Source organism: Heloderma suspectum, chromosome 17 (assembly GCF_057233095.1).
Source record: "Heloderma suspectum isolate Gila_16-S chromosome 17, 16-S_ref, whole genome shotgun sequence".
Taxonomy (NCBI): domain Eukaryota; kingdom Metazoa; phylum Chordata; class Lepidosauria; order Squamata; family Helodermatidae; genus Heloderma; species Heloderma suspectum.
Genome location: NC_139474.1, coordinates 2,443,451 through 2,463,248, shown reverse-complemented (window position 1 = coordinate 2,463,248; position 19,798 = coordinate 2,443,451). Strand labels below are relative to the sequence as shown.

Below are 19,798 nucleotides of genomic sequence, written 5' to 3'. Positions count from 1 at the left end.
ATACATCGCCCAGAGTGGCCAGGTGACTGGCCAGATGGGGGATCAAGAAAATAAATAAATAAATAAATAAATAAATAAATAAAATCAGCTGTATTCATGCTCGCACACATCCTGTCCACACATTACCCCTACGTGTGTTGAAGGCGAGTGCCTGCATAGGGCTTTTGAATTAAATAATTCTGAGCCCAGAAATTTGAGTACCAGAACTGAATGGAAGCCCACATTCCCTCCACACAAAAATCCACTCCTGATTAGGCCGAGCTGTCTTTATTTGAGCAGTATAATTTTTTTGAGCAACAAAAAGTCATTTTGTTTCTGCTCTTGATAAACACTTGAGAGCCTAAAATCCTTGCCAATCGACTGCAAACCATCCATACATCTATCAGTAGATCTTGATCTGCCTTCTTTCCACTCCTGCCTTAGCTCGCTTTTTATTTTCATTGCCATTGAAGAAAAGCGTTGCACTCTCAGGGTTGTGGCTCTGATGTGTCTGTTTCCACAACACCAGAATTTGTTTGACTTAACGGCAAAAGAGCAGTACAGCAGCCTCAGTGAGAACTTTCGAAACGCTGTAGCTTTTGTGTGTCCCATAGCCGTTCCAGTCAAAGCCAGTGAAGTCACCACATTGCCGAGGATTTCCTTTTGGGAAAAAGCCCCCTCCACCAATGCAGTGCTAGGAAAAGGGAGGAAGAGGAAATACAGATGACACAAACTGGGAGGAAGTGCAAACCCTACAGAGGGTGAGCTTAGAATGTGAAATGTCTTTGACACCTTGGAGAGCTAGCAAAGACTAAAATGAATTTTTACACCATCAGTAGAAAATGCAAAATACATAAGTATCGAAAAGGGACAAAGAAGCTAGTCTTGAGCTCTGCTGACACTGAACTAAAAAATTATAGTGGGTCAGGGCTATGATGCAGAAATCTGAAATTTCTGCAACAACAGGTACCAAAACAACAACAAACCCGAATGTAGACTTGTGCAAGGCAGTTGTGCCAATGTGAATCATTAAAAGGGGAGTGTCTGTCCTCCCTCAACTCCACCCTGCCAGCAAGAGCTCATCAGGGCCTCGGATAAGTCAGATGCTCCAATGTTGGAGCACCCTGGCTCTTCAAAGAAGGGTGCCCTGTTAAGGGGAGAGGAATAAGTATAAATCTAGATATCCTGAGGGAAGGACAGCTTGCAGTGGCTTCAAGCTGCAGCAATGGGTTTAAGCTAGCCAGGCTACTTACATGTTCTGTGTTGCATCCCGTGACTTTCACCCCAGAGCACAGAGCCATGGCAGCTTTCTCATTATTAAACACTCGGAACTGAACAAAGCCAGGAACAAATTCAGCTGAGAAAACAAGGCAGAAATGGATTTGTCAAAAACAAGTCCTGCCAGACAAATCTGATCTCATTTTTTGATCAAGTCACCTCCCTTGTAGACCGTGGGAATGCTGTAGACATCATATACCTCGACTTCAGCAAAGCTTTCGACAAAGTGCCCCATGATCTCCTGATGAGCAAACTAGCTCAAAGTGGGCTAGATGAAACAACGATCCGGTGGATCCACAGTTGGCTACAGAATCGGACTCAAAGAGTGCTTATCAATGGGACCTTCTCAAGCTGGGGAGAGGTAACGAGTGGGGTACCGCAAGGCTCAGTCCTGGGCCCAGTGCTCTTCAACATTTTTATTAATGACTTGGAGGAGGAGGTGCAGGGAATGCTGATCAAATAAATGTGCAGATGACACAAAATTGGGAGGGATAGCTAATAGTTTGGAAGACAGAAACAAAATTCAAAGTGATCTGGATAGACTGGAGCACTGGGCAGAAAACAACAGAATGACGTTTAATAGGGATAAATGCCAAGTTCTGCACCTAGGAAAAAGAAACCAAATGCACAGTTACAAGATGGGGGATACGTGGCTCAACAACACTACAAGCGAGAAAGATCTTGGAATTGTTGTCGATCACAAGCTGAAGATGAGCCAACAATGCGATGTGGCTGCAAAAAAGGCCAATGCTCTTTTGGGCTGCATTAATAGAAGCATAGCTTCCAAATCCCGGGAAGTACTAGTTCCCCTCTACTCTGCACTGGTTAGGCCTCATCTGGAGTACTGTGTCCAGTTCTGGGCACTACATTTTAAGAAGGATGCAGACAAACTGGAGAGGGTTCAGAGGAGGGCAACAAAGATGATCAGGGGACTGGAAACAAAGCCCTGTGAAGAATGACTGAAAGAACTGGGCATGTTTAGCCTTGAGAAGAGAAGACTGAGGGGAGATATGATAGCACTCTTCAAGTACTTGAAAGGTTGTCACAGAGAAGAAGGCCAGGATCTCTTCTTGATCATCCCAGAGTGCAGGACTAGGTATAATGGGCTCAAGTTACAGGAAGCCAGATTCCGGCTGAACATCAGGAAAAACTTCCTGACTGTAAGAGCAATACGACAATGGAACCAATTACCTAGGGAGGTGGTAGGCTCTCCCACACTGGAGGCCTTCAAGACGAGGCTGGACAGCCATCTGTCAGGGATGCTCTGACTTGGATTCCTGCATTGAGCAGGGGGTTGGACTCGATGGCCTTGTAGGCCCCTTCCAACCCTACTATTCTATATTCTATGATTCTATGAAATAGGAAACAGAGCTTTCAGGATGAAGACAGTCTTTTTTGTCCTGGTGGATGACGTAGTCCAGGACCTGGAGAGGGGAAGTATATTCCTGTTGGTTCTGCTAGACCTGGTAGTGGCTTTGCTACCATCAGCCATGGTGCTCTTCTGGAACACCTGGTACAGCCCAGTCATGGGGGCATCATTTTTTGATGCCTCTGGTCTTTGTTGGAAGCTTGGTTTCAGAAGGTGGTGCTGCGGGACTTCTGCTCAGCACTTTGCTGTATGGATGATGTTGGCCTATGCTGCCTTGCACGGTGCCATCTTGTACCTTATGCTGTTTAACGTCTAAATGGGACTACTTGGGGAGGTCGTCTGGAGATTTTGGGGTGCCATCAGTATACAAATGACATGCAGTTTTGTCTCTCTTTTCCATCAGGATCTAGGGATGCTGTTGATGTCCTGAACTGGTGTCTGGAGGCAGTAATAGGCTGAATGAGAGCTACTAATTTAAGCATAATCTGGACCAGAGCAAGGTGGTCTAGGAAGGGTGTGTGTCATTTTCTGGTAGTGGGGGGGGGGGAGAGGGGAGGTTCAGCCTAGTGTGTAAGAGAAGCACTTTACTTCAAAGATGAGGTTTGCAGTTTGGGGGTTCTCCTAGATCTGGCTTTGCTGCTGGATGCTGAGATAGTGGCCTTAGCCTGGGGGCCCTTGGCCAGTTTAGGCTGGATCACCAACTGCGCCCATTTCTGGGAAGATCAAATGTAGCCATACTAACAAATACCATGGTTACATCTCAGTTGGATTAGAACATAAGAACATAAGAAGAACTGTGCTGGATCAGACCAATGGTCCATCTAGTCCAGCAGTCTGTTCACACAGTGGCCAACCAGCTGCCTGTTTGAAACTTGCAAGTAGGACATGAATGCAACAGCACCCTCCCGCTTGTGTTCCCCAGAGACAGGTGTACATAGGCATACTGGAGCCTGGTATTGTTACCCAGAGCACTTCTGTAGATGAGTCTCCCCTTTTAGGGCTTCTTATCTGCTTGCACTATGCCCTCTTTGACATATAGAGTGAGACCACCTCCAATGCACCATTCCCTGTCCTTTCTATTGAATGTATATCCCAAAATGAGCACCGGTTCTCTCTATCTCTCCATATTTCAATTCTGCCCACTACACCTGAGTTCTCCTTTAAAACCAGGCACTCCAACTCTCCACGCGAGCCCCTGGACAGCATGAATGGCCTCTAATCTTGCATAAATGGTGGCTTTACAGCCTCCATTTGTGTAAAAGACCTTTTACGTGGAATAATGAGCTGCCATTTTTATGGAAAATGGCGGCTCGCTAGGGGCCCAGGTAGCTGCACAGAGCTCGCTGGACTGTCCAGGGGTCTGCGCAGCATGGCAAGCAGAGGTGGGCTGCTGGCAGGATCTGCGGACCGCAGTCTGGAAGGCCAAGTGTGTGTGGGGGAGTCCATTGGACTCCACCCCCATGCCAGGCGCCCATAAAATCCCTACTCGGCATAAGAACCTGTGGTAGGAACTGTTTAGAATAGACCAGATGCCAGGATTAGCCCCAGTGCCACTGCGGAGCCTATGGGTTCTCAGCCAGACTCTGATTCAGGTTTAGAACAGGTTAATTAGGGACTCAGTCCAGTTGTGGAAAGCCCTAGGCCATGAGAGTTCAGCTCAGCCTGGTTTTCCATCTGTTTTGGGGACTACTCAGGCTGTGGAATGTCAGAATGGTGGAGATTAACTCTGCCTGGCTTCGCAGAGGGGGGAGTTGAACCCTCCTGACCAGCTGCAGGTTTCAACCTTGAACAACATGCCTGTATCGCCGAAGGCTGACAGTCTTTCTGTGAGGATCTAGCACGGAGATATTTGGCTGAAGAAGGAGGAGTTTCAAACCTGTCTCCTCAGAAACAGAGGCTGTCTAAAGAGGGCAGACAGATATGCCCTGTTAGGCTTAATCTAGTTTATGGGTTAGAGTCCTCTGTCAATCAGATTGTAAGGGCTCTTATAGTCCCTCCCTTGCATTTAAGCTTGTGCCGAGGCTGGGAATATCTCATCTTTACTACCCAAAATCCTTCCTGTTTGGACTTACCACCATCTGAGCTGCCTGAAGCCCTCCTCACCTGGACTCTCCATCAAATCTGGACCCTTTAAAATTTGTATTGTTAAGAACCTGCCATGGAATGTAATGTCTCTTATTTCTCGACCACTTTCTTGTTTGGACTCAACCCTTCTTTAATGCCTGAGCCCATCCTGACAACTGGATTTTTAGCCTGCTTGGTATCTAGGGTAGTAGAGGCCCTAATGGGGAACATCTCTACTGCCTGGGACTCTCACCTGCCTCCTGGTATCCTGAATTCTGGACTTAGTTTGCCTGACAGCCTGAATCAAAGAGGCCCTGAAAGGGAACAACTCTACTGCCATGTTCTGTCTCTCTCTCTAGCTTAGACTTACCATGACCCTTGATCTTCAATCTGCCTTGCCCCATATCCTGTGGAGATTCTGACGTAGACTCTGTTGTTGGACTGATCTATCTGTGTGGGTATTCTAGTTTGTAACTTGCTCTTGAACTACATCTTGAATTGCATGGAATATTATCTTGCCTGGATTTATTGTGGCCCTTGACCTTGCCTTGTATTCTGAACCATAAAGATCTCGACTTGGGAAACTGTTGTTGGGCTGATCTTTGACACAGTTGTAGTTATATACCTAAAATGTTTCTCAAACTAAGCGATGTGCCTATAGCTTCTGCTATAGGTATATGATTTCTGAAGAGTGTAACCATTAAGCTTTTACCATGAGATTCGCTACAGTAAATAATCTCACAAAATCGGGTATCCTGTGTTAGAATGCCAGAGTGTATGCTAGAAGGAACAGCCCCATGACACCAACAGAGTTCCTTGTCGATTACTTGTCTTGGAATATGAATATGCCCTGCCCGTGATGACAGGCCACATTACAAAGTCAACACCATTTCCTTCAAAAGCTATTTTTTTAATTAGGATGTTAATCTGAACTGATCTGCCTCTATGTCCCCCGCCCCCCACATCCATGGTAGTACCCCTGGCATTTACTTCCATGCCTAGAATAATGTAGAGCTCCTCTACAAAAAAAAAATATTCTCTCCGTACAATTTATGCTATTGCTTAGGGGAAGAGGTGGTAGAGGCAAAGACCTTTATTAGAAGAGCAAGGATTTGATCCATGCTATACAGGACCTTAATAACTTACAACTGATACATGGGGCAGCAAATGGGATAGTTGGAAATACTTTGGGAGTCATCCCAACATCTACCTGTGCGGTTTAGTAGTTATTTAATTAACTTCAGTATTCACTGAGGAAGGATGGAATCAAAAAAACACATAAAACTTAATGTTGGTTGTTTCATTTTACTCACTGTTGTTTCATTTTACTCTCATTCTACAGCAGCCTTCTCCAACCCAATGCCCTCCAGACATTTTGGACTACAACTCCTAGCATGCTTGACCATGATGGCTGGAGCTGATTGGAGTTGAAGTCCAAAACATCTGGAGGGCACCAATTTGGGGAAGGCCATTCTACATATATGCTGCAATCTGTGGGACACTGGACTTGGCCAGATGAGCAGCAGGGTGTGGGCAAAAGAAGAAAGACTTACCCTGCCCTTTTGGAGAGTAATACTTTGATGTCTTCTTGGCATCACCGGCATCATAGATAATGGGTATAGCTGGGCCGTTATCTCTTAGGCAACGGCCAATACCATATTTCACTGGGTATTTCTGAAAAGGGACGCAAACAACAATCTGATGATTGCTTTGGGTTTGTGGCATTCCTGATGCTCAGCAACAAAAGACCCATAAGACAGGGAAGAACTTGCAAAGTTCTTCTAATTACTCTAAATGTAGGACCCCACTGCAGACTAAGTACAAGCTCAGTCACATCATCACAGCTTAGTGTAAGACAAGGGGATAAGATCCAAAGGTCTTAAGCTCTCCTGTCATACTCATTGGGGATTCAGTTGGGTCTGCCCACTGAATCCCAAATGCTGAGTCAGCAGCAAGATGAAATGCTGAGTCACCAGGCACCCATGATTACCTCATACAGCCTGAGAAGGCTGCCTCCTTCCTTAGCCAAGAACCCAGTTTCAGTGTGGTATCTGAAGAGTGACGCATTCCGCCATTCTTTCATGGGGGTTTTGTTTGGGACGTGCCATACGGATAGATCTCCTGCTGCAAGAGCATAATAGCCGGGATTCTGGAAAGAAAGCGACCACATGAGAGGTGGGGAAAAGAGAGTTGCTGTTGTTTATAAAAGTGTCCTTGTACAATAATTGGAGATCCATTGCTGAGTGTACACAATGGGCACATCCCTTGAGTTGATATTTCTGCCTGTAGGAACATCCAACTTCCACTAGATGGTGAAAGAGCCTTTTAGAATGGAAAATATCCATCCACTTACCCAGGCAGCAGCTGTGGGACAATCTCAGCCTTTCCTGTGCGTGAATAATCCCAGTCTCTATGTTGACCCTATTTCTGTGTTTTGAGGAGATGTTAAGAGGTGTTAGGGACAGAGGGAGAAATTTGTTTGGTTTGCATTTTAATTTGAACTCACCTATATTTACACTTTTGAACAAAAGTTGAACCAAAAATCAGTTATTCTTCGAAATTCACACTCCTCCAAATTTTGGAATGGAGTTTGCCAGTTTTTAAAAAATGGGTACAAAAAGTGGTTGTCTTACAACAGAGAAACTTTAGAGACAGAATTCAGCGTGAGACCTCGGAGTTGTTATTCATAGTTTAAAACCTTGGAACAGGCATCTGAATGGCTAAGTCATTACAGTGTGCAGAGTTCAAGTCCCTCCTTGCAGTTCACTTTCTACTGCAGATATCTCTTTAAATTGAATTGGAACGTTTACTTTCTACCTGCCTGTAACTGACCTTTCCATCTTGTTTCTCTCCTTTCCTGCATCTGACGAAGTGGGCTTAGCCCACAAAATGCCTTAATAAAATACCTGTTGGTCTTGAAGGTGCCACAGACACTTTATTGTTTGCAAAAATGTGTATACTAGGCAATAGTGTGTACAAAGCTGCATGTATTAGGAGAATTGCACACCAAAACACACATGAAATGTCATACAGACTTAATATCTCAAAGTTCAGTATGAAACACATTTCAGAGTGGAAAAATAAGTGACTGAGAAACGAAACTTGACTGGGAAAGCCTGGGTGAACAAGTACATTTTCAGGAGGTGTTTGAAGGATGCCACATTTTCTGCTTCCCGAACTGCATGGGGGAGGGTTTTCCAAAGGGAGGGCAACTTGTGGACATGGCATCCAAATACCATGGTATGGCTGTCCCTCCCCCATCACCCAGATATGTGTGTTAGCTGTAACTATCCTATAACATGTTTGCTTAGATCCAATGTGAAATTTTAAAAATTCTGTTAAAATTTGATGGTCAGCTTATCAGTGTGCCTGCTTCAAAAACTAGATCAAGACAGGTTATTCCAGAGTGAATGGCTCTGGCACACTGCAGTTTATTGAGACCCCCACCACAGGAAGCTGCCTGCCTTATACTTCATCAGGCCACTATTTTCTCCTCTGACGGGCAGGACACTTCCCTCACTTTTAAGTGAGGGAAGCAGCAAGAATCATCTTCTTCGGACACTGTCAAGGGAAGGCTGGTTTACAAAACTCTCCTTCCATCTATTCTGACCACTTCTATGCAGACGTTCTCACAAATGCAGACTCTAGTTTTGGAGGGGCCTTTGGCCAGAGACCCTCAATGCCCCCCCTTTGTAAGTTTACCTTCTCACCACTATTGTCACAAGCTGCCGTTGCTCCTCCGCTTTCTCATCATTGCTCCCACTTTCTTCCTTGACAGAGAGCCAGTGGGGAAGCAGGCAGTGGCGTCTCCTGCTCCTCCTTCTCACTACCTCTGTTGTCTGGCCAGAGTGAGAGGCATGTGAACAAGCAGGTTGCAATGGCAAAGAGGAGTGACAACTCCAAGGGGCTCTTGCCAGTGGGCCTCTGCTGGAGTATGGTCCCTCACAGGTGCCCAACTTTGCCTACCTTTGATGCCAGCCCTGGTTCTCATGTTTTAGTCATCGCTTGTTGATGCTCCAGCTGATCAAAGGTGGAATTAATTGAGAATGACTCAGCTACAGGTAGAGAGGTGACCTGCCTGGAATATTGGGGCTGCAATCCCATGGTTTCTTACTGGGAGTGAACACAGTGGAGCTTCCTTCTCAGCAGATGTGCATAGGATCAAGTCTATCCTTCCACCTAACCATCTGCCCATCTAAGTAGAAGCGCTCACCTTGTAGTCATCACTTGTTGAGCCTATGGCTGACCCAAAGGTGGAATTGTTGGACCAATTTCCATCTCCTTCTGGATAATTGGCATTACTGCCTTGTTGGCTGGACCAACGATCCCCCACGGTGCATTTCCCATGCATGTTGTTCTCATGGATGCTGGCCACCAAGGTCCAGCCTCCTCCATTGGTTGTCATGTCACAGAAGGTCTGGTAGAGCTCATCATCTTCTGTGGCCAGGATATACATTCCATCTGCCGAAACCCAGATATTTGCATGTCAAAAGTGAGGATCAAAGCAGTAGTTTGACAGTGTTTGAGGTTAGAGCTTTTTAAAAGAAATTTTGAACTGCACAGTGGTATGTGATTGTGAATCACATGCAAAGCACATGATAGTTGTTGCTTAGAGTCACATTCCATGACATTTAGAAACATATAAAGAGTGGCAGAAATTCCTCAGAACTGGGAATATGACAGCACAAATGCAGGAGAGAGTTATATTCTAACTGCACACAAGAGGCATCATGAACTCCAACAAAACTTTATTTGGAGTGAGGGATATCAAAAACTTACAGGGTAATCCACTGTTGAAGGTGGGGCATCCAACCTATCCAACACTCTACTGAGTTCCTGTTGGTAGGGCGGAAGTGAGGGAGGAGCAGCATTCACCAACATTCGTCCAGGTTGCTGCATTGGTTTATTTATTTGTTTACATTTCTATACCACCCAATACCTGAAGCTCTCTGGATGGTTCACAAAAATTAAAACCACAAGAAGAGCATTAAAAATACAATATAAAAGCTTAAAACTACAGTATACAGGTACAACCAGAATAAAACCTAGCAGCAATGTAGAGATTTAAAATACAGTAACAGATTTAAAATAGCAAAGCTAAAAGACTAGAATGCTAAAATGCTGGGAAAATAAAAAGGTCTTCACCTGGCACTGGAAAGAGTATAACATAGGGGCCAGGGAGCTTATTCCACAGCCAGGGTGCCACAGCCGAAAAGGCCCTCTTCCTGGTAGCCACCCACCTCACTCCTGGAGAAGGATCCCTGAAGATGATCTTAGGGCCTGGGTAGGTACATATGGGAGGAGGCCATCCTTCAGATAACCTGGCCCCAAGCCTTTTAGGGTTTTGAATGTTAATACCAGCACTTTCTCCAGCAAAGGAGATCGTTACCTTGTCGTGGTGCTGGAGCTTGAGCACCTCAATGACGTCATGAACTAAACCGTGAAGGGACACCCAAGACGGGAAGGTCACGGCAGAGAGGTCAGACTAAATACGATCCCTGGGGAAGCAAACGGAAACCCAGCCCAGATTTCTTGCCATGAAACCTAAATGGATCAGTACAACCAGAGATATATCAGTATACCACTGGAAGATGGGACTTCCAGGTCGGAAGATGGTCAAAATGCTACTGGGGAGGAACAGAGGATAAGTTCAACTAGCCCCAGATGTGATGACGCAGGTAGCTCAAAGCCGAAAGGACGGCTAGTAGCCGATGGTGCTGGTGGTGAACGACGAATCCGATGTTCTAAAGATCAACACACCATAGGAACCTGGAATGTAAGATCTTTGAGCCAGGGCAAATTGGATGTGGTTATTGGGGAGATGTCAAGATTAAATATAGACATTTTGGGTGTCAGTGAACTGAAATGGACTGGAATGGGCCACTTCACATCAAATGACCACCAGATCTACTACTGTGGACAAGAGGACCACAGAAGAAATGGAGTAGCCTTCATAATTAATAATAAAGTGGCTAAAGCAGTGCTTGGATACAATCCAAAAAATGACAGAATGATCTCAATTCGAATTCAGGGTAAGCCATTTAACATCACAGTGATCCAAATATACGACCCAATCACAGATGCTGAAGAAGCAGAAGTAGATCAGTTCTATGAGGATCTGCAGCACCTACTGGATAGTACGCCAAACAAAGATGTTATTTTCATTACAGGAGACTGGAATGCTAAGGTGGGTAGTCAAACGACACCTGGAATTACAGGCAAGCATGGTCTGGGAGAACAAAATGAAGCAGGACATAGGCTGATAGAATTTTGCCAGCACAACTCACTGTGCATAACAAACACTCTCTTCCAACAACCTAAGAGACGACTTTATACATGGACTTCACCAGATGGTCGACACCGAAATCAGATTGACTACATTCTTTGTAGCCAAAAGTGGTGGACATCTATGCAGTTGGTAAAAACAAGACCTGGAGCTGATTGTAGTTCAGATCACGAACTTCTTATTGCACAATTTAGAATCAGACTAAAGAGAACGGGGAAGACCCACAGATCAGTTAGATATGAGCTCACTAATACTCCTAATGAATATGCAGTGGAGGTGAAGAATAGATTTAAGAAACTAGATTTAGTAGATAGGGTCCCGGAAGAAATATGGACAGAAGTTCGCAACATTGTTCAGGAGGCGGCAACAAAAAACATCCCAAAGAAAAAGAAAACCAAGAAGGCAAGATGGCTGTCTGCTGAGACACTGGAAGCAGCCCAAGAAAGAAGGAAAGCAAAAGGCAACAGTGATAGGGGGAGATATGCCCAATTAAATGCAAAATTCCAGAGGTTAGCCAGAAGAGATAAGCAATTATTTTTAAACAAGCAATGAGCGGAAGTGGAAGAAGATAACAGAATAGGAAGGACAAGAGACCTCTTCCAGAAAATTAGAAACATCAGAGGTAAATTCCAGGCAAAAATGGGTATGATCAAAAACAAAGATAGCAAGGACCTAACAGAAGCAGAAGAGATCAAGAAAAGGTGGCAAGAATATACGGAAGATCTGTATAGGAAGGATAATAATATCAGGGATAGATTTGATGGTGTGGTCAGTGAGCTAGAGCCAGACATCCTGAAGAGTGCAGTTGAATGGGCCTTAAGAAGCATTGCTAATAACAAGGCAGCAGGAGACAACGGTATCCCAGCTGAACTGTTTAAAATCTTGCAAGATGATGCTGTCAAGGTGATGCATGCCATATGCCAGCAAATTTGGAAAACACAAGAATGGCCAACAGATTGGAAAAGATCAATTTATATCCCCATACCAAAAAAGGGAAACACCAAAGAATGTTCAAACTATCGAACAGTGGCATTTATTCCACATGCCAGTAAGGTAATGCTCAAGATCTTGCGAGGCAGACTCCAGCAATTCATGAAACGAGAATTGCCAGATGTACAAGCTGGGTTTAGAAAAGGCAGAGGAACTAGAGACCAAATTGCCAATATCTGCTGGATAATGGAGAAAGCCAGGGAGTTTCAGAAAAACATCTATTTCTGTTTTATTGACTATTCTAAAGCCTTTGACTGTGTGGATCATAATAAATTGTGGCAAGTCCTTGGTGGTATGGGGATACCAAGTCATCTTGTCTGCCTCCTGAGGAGTCTGTATAACGACCAAGTAGCAACGGTAAGAACAGACCACGGAACAACGGACTGGTTTAAGATTGGGAAGGGAGTACGGCAGGGTTGTATACTCTCACCCTACCTATTCAACCTGCACGCAGAACACATCATGCGACATGCTGGGCTTGATGAAGCCAAGGCTGGAGTTAAAATTGCTGGAAGAAACATTAACAATCTCCGATATGCAGATGATGCCACTTTGATGGCTGAAAGCGAGGAGGAGCTGAGGAACCTCATGACGAAGGTGAAAGAAGAAAGTGCAAAAGCTGGGTTGCAGTTAAACCTCCAAAAAACCAAGATTATGGCAACCAGCTTGATTGATAACTGGCAAATAGAGGGAGAAAACGTGGAGGCAGTGACAGACTTTGTCTTTTTAGGTGCAAAGATTACTGCAGATGCTGACTGCAGCCAGGAAATCAGAAGACATTTACTTCTTGGGAGGAGAGCAATGACAAATCTTGATAAAATAGTTAAGAGCAGAGACATCACACTGACAACAAAGGCTCGCATAGTTAAAGCAATGGTCTTCCCCTAGTAACCTATGGCTGCGAGAGCTGGACCATAAGGAAGGCTGAGCGTAGGAAGATAGATGCTTTTGAACTGTGGTGCTGGATGAAAATTCTGAGAGTGCCTTGGACTGCAAGAAGATCAAACCAGTCCATCCTCCAGGAAATAAAGCCAGACTGCTCACTTGAGGGAAGGATATTAAAGGCAAAACTGAAGAACTTTGGCCACATCATGAGAAGACAGGAGACCCTGGAGAAGATGCTGATGCTAGGGAAAGTGGAAGGCAAAAGGAAGAGGGGCCAACCAAGGGCAAGATGGATGGATGATATTCTGGAGGTGACGGACTCGACCTTGGGGGAGCTGGGGGTGGCGACGGCCGACAGGAAGCTCTGGCGTGGGCTGGTCCATGGAGTCACGGAGAGTCGGAAGCGACTGACCGAATAAACAACAACAACCAGCACTTTGAATCGGGCCCGGACATGGACTGCCAGCCAGAGCAGCTGGAAAAGTATTGGTGTGATGTGATCTCATTGACTAGTCCCTGTTAATAATCTCGCTGCCCTATTTTGGACGAGCTGAAGTTTCCAGACCGTTTTCAGAGGCAGCCCCACATATAACACATTGCAGTAATCCAGATGAGAGGTTATCAGAGCATAGATAACTGTAGCTAGGCTATCTCTGTCCAGATAAAGGTTTGGTATGTCAGCCTAAGCTGATAAAAGGTGGTCCATGCCACCTAGTCCACCTGTGCCTCAAATGACGGTTCTGGGTCCAGGAGCACCCCCAAATTACAAACCTGATCCTTTATGGGGATAGCAACCCCCTCCAGAACAGGTTGAACCACCCACTAACAGTACCTCCATCTTGTCTGGATTGAGTCTCAGTTTATTGGCCCTCATCCAGTCCATTACTGTGCCCAGGCACTGATTCAGAACAGCCACTGCCTCACCTGGATTTGATGAAAAAGAGAGGTAGAGCTGGGTATCATCCGCATATTGATGACACCTCAGCCCATATTCTTTCCCTCCCATTGCAACCAATGGGAGGGAAATCCCTTTGGATCCAAAGCCTCCCCTGCTGCCCACACCATATCCCTGATTCTCTCCCTTTTCTCCCTGACTGACATTGGACAGGTGAGGACTGTGGATCTTTGTGTGGGGGCAGGGAGGTGGGAATCAAAGATCTCCCCCTCAGAGGTCTGATCTCCCCCTCAGAGAGAGAACTGACCTTTCATCAGGGACCATAGGAGTGCAATATAAGAACAAGATGGAGAGGAAAAAGAATAGATGCACTAATGTAGCACATTGGTCCCTATTAAGAATGCCGCATATTTCCTGGCATCATCAACCTTATCAAAACATTGACACCTTCACATGACTTCTCAGGAAAGGGCCCCCCATGTTCTAGAATGATTTCCTTTATCTTGGAAACATTGGTGAACACTCTGTGGAGTTTAGCAGTGGTGTCTGTGGGTAGTGTCTTTGGCAGGGAGAGGAGAAATGGGTATGCTTGGTTAGCGTAAAGAATTCTAGAGGAGTCTGAATGACTCACTTTACTTTTCATTTTGTTATCCCATGATTTTACATCATTAACATAACACCACTCTTGTATTACTTGAATTTTGAACTGCACAAATACTTTTTTGGAACGACACTTTTTTTTTCTGCAGCTGCACATTTTGCGTCTGGTTGCACATTTTTAAAAGCCCTATTTTGAGTTTCTATTCAGGTGTAGCCTGTGTCAAAGTTTCACATGCTCTGTGGAGCAACCACTTCATGGCTCACCTGTGGCGCCTTTTAGGGAAGCCTTGATTTCTTTACAGCTCCGTGGAAGTTCCTCAGGCAGGCCTGGCTTCTCGAGGACATCCCTTGTTACTAAGCCGTGGCAGGTGTTGATATCTATATGCACAACATGGGGGTGAACATAGATATTAACAGAGAAAGCTGGCCAAAGGCTGGTTTTACAGCTCTGTGGCAGAAATCAATGTTTGAAGATGGAAGTCAGCGGCCACCAAGGGTAGTTCTGCCCTGGGAAGTCAAGGGTTTGCCCCAGCTTTTGAGGCATATTGCAGGTACTCAAATATGGTTAAAGAATAACCTACTTCCCCTCCCCCCCAACTCCCAAAATGCAACATTCTCACCTGACTAGCAGCCCCAGCCCACACTTACTACACAGTTTCGCCTTTGGGAGGACAGCGAAGAGTAGAAGCAGGACAGCAAGTTGCTTCATGGTGGACTCTGAGGAAGAAAATCAGATGTCAGCTCATTAATAGCTTTGCTTATTTTAGGGAGCTCCAGATGACCAAGTCAAGGCATTCAAGGCTTTAATTAAATGGCTGAGCAAATAGCAATGCAAATCCATACAACTCATCACTTGTTTTAAATCAACCCATGTTAATATCTATGGGAGAAGCATAATGCACTGTAGAATCTAAGCCCAGGGGAAGTTTTTGCTGTCTTGAAGATGCCAATTCAGACAGCTCAGGGGTAGTCAAGATGCAGCCTGGGGGCCTCATCCAGGCCCTAGCCTGTGTCTCTGTGACCCCAGCACTTGCCAGCTCAAAGGTGCCACCACAGCTGCTCCTTGATGGGGCAGCGACACCACAAGTCAACAGCTGAGCTAGTAGTCCAGCTGCCCATAAGGTTTCCTGGCACTCTGTGTCATCTCAGAACTCCCCAGGGCATCTTTGCTGCTGGGACAGACAAGGGACAGACAGCCCAGAAGTTCTGCAGGACTCCAGGTATGTTGCATTGGGTTTAGCTGCATCCCGTGTTCTTTTTAGCCACAAATTGTGCCATGTCAGAACCTAATGGCCAGAACAGAAAGCAGCTCCCCAGTCCAGGTGTGAAGAAAGAGGGGCCCTGAGTTTCAAAAAGCTCTACCTGACCCTGGTGATTCTAGGAGACAGCAGCTGCAACAAAGCAATGGTTAAAATGGCTCTGCTAGCCCCATTCAGAGCTGCCCATCATTTTTCTGCCAACTACTGTGTGAAATGTTCAGTGGTACTTATCTCTGAGGGGTGCAAAACCCCAACCCCAAGAGGCATGTGGGCTCTGGCACCAGAAGTGTGGCTTTCTAGATTGGTTTGAGCCCTGGTAGCACTTCTAACCAGGTGGAAGGTGGTACAGATAGGGAGATGAGAAAGAGCCATGAAGACCAAGGTTCCCTCTCTCCTGTCACTGGAGAGTCTCCATCTCTCTTACCCTTCAGCCTGGCTCCAAAAGATCTTGTGGTATCCCACGTTTTGCACACACACACACACACGTGTGCGCGCACACACAGAGACACACATCCACACCGCTCCTGATGTCATTCTCATTTGTTGCACAATCCCTTCATGGCATGGATTAAACTGCTTCCATGACTTTCTTAGCTCTGTATTGCATAATCATGCTTTAGGGAAATGTAGCTGGCTCACCTGATCAGGAGCTCTGCTTTCTTCGTTGTCAGAGTTCTGGTCTTCTGCTTTGTCCCGTTCTCTTGCTCTGCATTTATTAGCACCTTGATCAAGGAACTCAACCCCCTGTTGGTAAACAGCCAGGCAATGAGAGCATATAGCTCTCAGAAACCAGGGACCCATGGCAGGAGGGGCTGAGGTGAAACAGATAATAGGCTTTATTTTGTCATTCTTCCAGGAGAGGATAGGCATTTTTCAAAATGAGGAATCCTGCAGGCCAGCATTTCTATTCTGGGTGAAAAATCAAGAGTTTTCCAATAAAGGATCCAGGACTGAATGCTGGTGTGTGTGTGTGTGTGTGTGTCTGCGGGGGGGTGGGGGGGATGAAATACCATGAGCATGCCTCCATGGCTAGCCAATCATGCACATTCACAGCTAGACAAGAAGATCTGATCCGTAGCAAAACCCTGCAACCCAACAGATCATCATCAGAACCCACAGCCTGAAATGGCATAGTTTAGAGAATACTCCCATACAAGGGATTCTCTCTACACAGTTGAAACCCCTGCAAAAGGGAGGGTCTTTGATCATGCGTACAACCTCTCCAGACCTGGAGATGAACATGTCAAGGTCAGGAGAGGAAACAGGACATGGGCATCTGCTGGAATTTTTCTGGCGGTGGTGTGGGCAAAGCTTATATAGTGCACCACTATAACACATCTGTGCACTTTCCTTGTGTGTGCTTTTTGTTGCTTAGCATCACATTCTATGACATTTAGACGCCTACACAGAGTAGTAGAAGCTCCTGGGAATCAAACAGCACTAATGCAGAAGAGTGTTCAGCACTAATGCAGAAAAAGCATCATGAACTCCATCAAAAGTTTGTTTGGAGTGAGGGAAAAACAACAACACAGGAACAAGAGAAAAAAAACCCAGAGGCACAGAGTACAGCTGTCTTAAGAATATCATATTGTGTTGGCATCACTGCTAGGCATGGTGGAGAATTCCGCCACAGATCTCGGTGAGGCCGAATGCTAGTGCATTCGGCCCCCCGAAATCTGTGGCGGAACGAAGCCCCCCTGCCCCGCGAAATGGGCCCGGAACGGAGCACCTACCTGCTGCCGTCCGCACTGCATTGCGAATGGCAGCCGCGTCTGCGGCCACCATTCGCTTCTTCCATATAGCCATGATAGGCTACGTAAATACTTACGTAGCCTATCACGGCTAACGCAGGGACGCCATTTGTGTCCCTGCAGAAGCTGTGATAGGCTACATAAGTATTTACGTAGCCTATCATGGCAAAACTAAGGGAACGCAAATGGCGGCAGCTACGGCGGCCGCCATTTGTGTTCCCTTTTTTTCCGCCGTGATAGGCTACGTAAATATTTACGTAGCCTATCATGGCGAAAAAAAGGGAACGCAAATGGTGGCCGCCGTAGCTGCCACCATTTGCGTTCACTGTGGTTGTGTGTTTTTTTCGTGATAGGCTACGTAAATATTTACGTAGCCTATCATGGGCTGGCGTAGGGATGCAAATGGCGTCTCCTACACAGGACACCATTTGCGTCCGTACCAGCCTGGCAGCGGCTGGAGGCCCCGCTGCGGGTTGGCCCGGCTGGCAGCTCCACGGCCTGGCCACAGAGCGGAGCCAGCCGGGCAGGATTCCGGGGGGGGAGGAACAGATCGCCTCCCCCCACCTGCGGAACCCAGCGGACCCAGGTAAGCGGGGTTTCGTACACCCCTAATCACTGCCCATGTCATAACATTGAAAACTTCAGATGACTCATCCTAGAATGATTTCCTTCATCTTGGAAACATTGGTGAACACCCTCTAGAACAGTCTTCCTAAGCCTGGTGCCCTCCAGATGCTTTGGACTGCAACCCCAGCATTCCAGACCCTTGACCATACTGGCTGGGGCAGATTAGGGTTTTTTTTAATTTTATTTATTTATTTATTGCATTTATACCCTGCCTTTTTTTCCTCTTGCAAGGAACCCAAGGCGGCTTACATTATCCTCCTCCTCTCCATTTTATCGTCACAACAACAACCCTGTGAGGTGGGTTGGGCTGAGAGTCTGTGACTGGCCCAAAGTCACCCAGTGAGCTTCCATGGCTGAGTGGGGACTAGAACCCAGATCTCCCAGCTCCTAGTCCAACACTCTTGCCACTACACCACACTGGCTCTTCACTGGTTGAAGTCGGGAGGCAGGAGATCTGTGTTCTGGTCCCCACTCGGCCATGGAAGCTCACTGGGTGACTTTGGGCCAGTCACAGACTCTCAGCCCAGCCTACCTCACAGGGTTGTTGTTGTGAGGATAAAATGGAGAGGAGGAAGATAATGTAAGCCACCTTGGATTCCTTGCAAGAGGAAAAAAAGGCAGGATATCAATGCAATAAACAAACAAACAAATAAATCCAAAATATCTGAAGGGCACCAGGTTGGGGAAGGCAGCTCTAGAGAGTAGCAGTGGAGTCTGTGGGGAGTACCTTTAGCAGTGGGAGGATAAATGCCTACACTTGACCAGGTTTTAGGGTTCTAGAGGAGCCTGGATGCCTCACTTTACTTTTCACATTGTTATCAGCCACTTTTTACATCAGCTGACAATACAACTTTTGCATGGCTTGAATCAAGCCGCGTTAATTAACATCGTGGCTTGTTTCATCTCATCGTTTACCTTGATATCAGGCTTCAGTTTATCAGTAAACATTGCCTCTTTAATCTTTCTCCTTTGGAGGCTCCGTTCCACTGCTAGCACAGAGAACTTCACTAACATTGCTCTACCAGCATGTTTCTTCCTCATACGAAGGGACCAAGGTCTAGCGCATGTTTCATTATGCTGAATATCAGCTAAGCGCTCATATCTTTTTAGAAGAGGTCTTCCAGTTTCACCAAACTAAAAGGAGTTACATTCCAAACACTCAATTTTATAAATAGCCTCCTTAATTCTCCCCCTTACTATCTCTCTGTCTCTCCCAGACAGATAGGGCATTCCTGTGTCCAGCATTTGTTGTCATACAGCTGAGACGTCTCAAGATGTTGTTTCAATGTTATCGGGCCAGTGCAAGTGATATTAGCCTTGATGTTACAGTGATCAAGAATCTTTTGGGCTTCCCAAACAAATCTGTCAGACACAAATGGGATTTTCAAGACAGGCAGCCTTCTGATATACTTCACACTCCTAACAGCTGGAACTGGTAACCTATAGCCATTACCCTCCGCCAGTTTTACTGTCTTTTGTTTTGATTCTTCAGCATAATTAATTGTTGACATCCCAACAGCTTTTGAATCCAGTTCTTTACCACCTGCCTTTTCACTAGTACAGGGTGTGCAGAGTTACAGTTCAATAATATATCGCTTTTCATAGGTTTCTTGTACCACCTTGTTTCAAACTTCCCATTACAGATCTTTAATTCCACATCCAAAAAGGGAAGCCAACCATCTACATTTTGCTGCTCCCATGTTAATTTTATACAGTCCACCTCATTCATTGCATCAAACTCTTTATCCGCTTCTACCACTGTACGCGATATAATTATAATATCATCTGTATTAATTGAAATACGGGAGGATGTCA

The 19,798-nt window shown here is 45.8% G+C and overlaps 1 protein-coding gene across 1 annotated transcript; it reads right to left on the bottom strand.

Moving 5' to 3' along the window:
* Positions 1–253: 253 nt before the first annotated feature.
* LOC146334194 (intelectin-2-like) lies at positions 254–15,055 on the bottom strand. Its single transcript, XM_084823785.1, has 7 exons — positions 14,995–15,055; positions 14,611–14,724; positions 8,904–9,151; positions 6,681–6,839; positions 6,244–6,364; positions 1,233–1,336; positions 254–673 (listed from the first exon to the last, which is right to left on the bottom strand). Exons 1-7 carry the CDS (start codon positions 15,053–15,055, stop codon positions 521–523), a joined length of 960 nt encoding a protein of 319 aa, XP_084679911.1. The 3' UTR covers positions 254–520.
* Between the last annotated feature and the right edge of the window lie 4,743 nt (positions 15,056–19,798).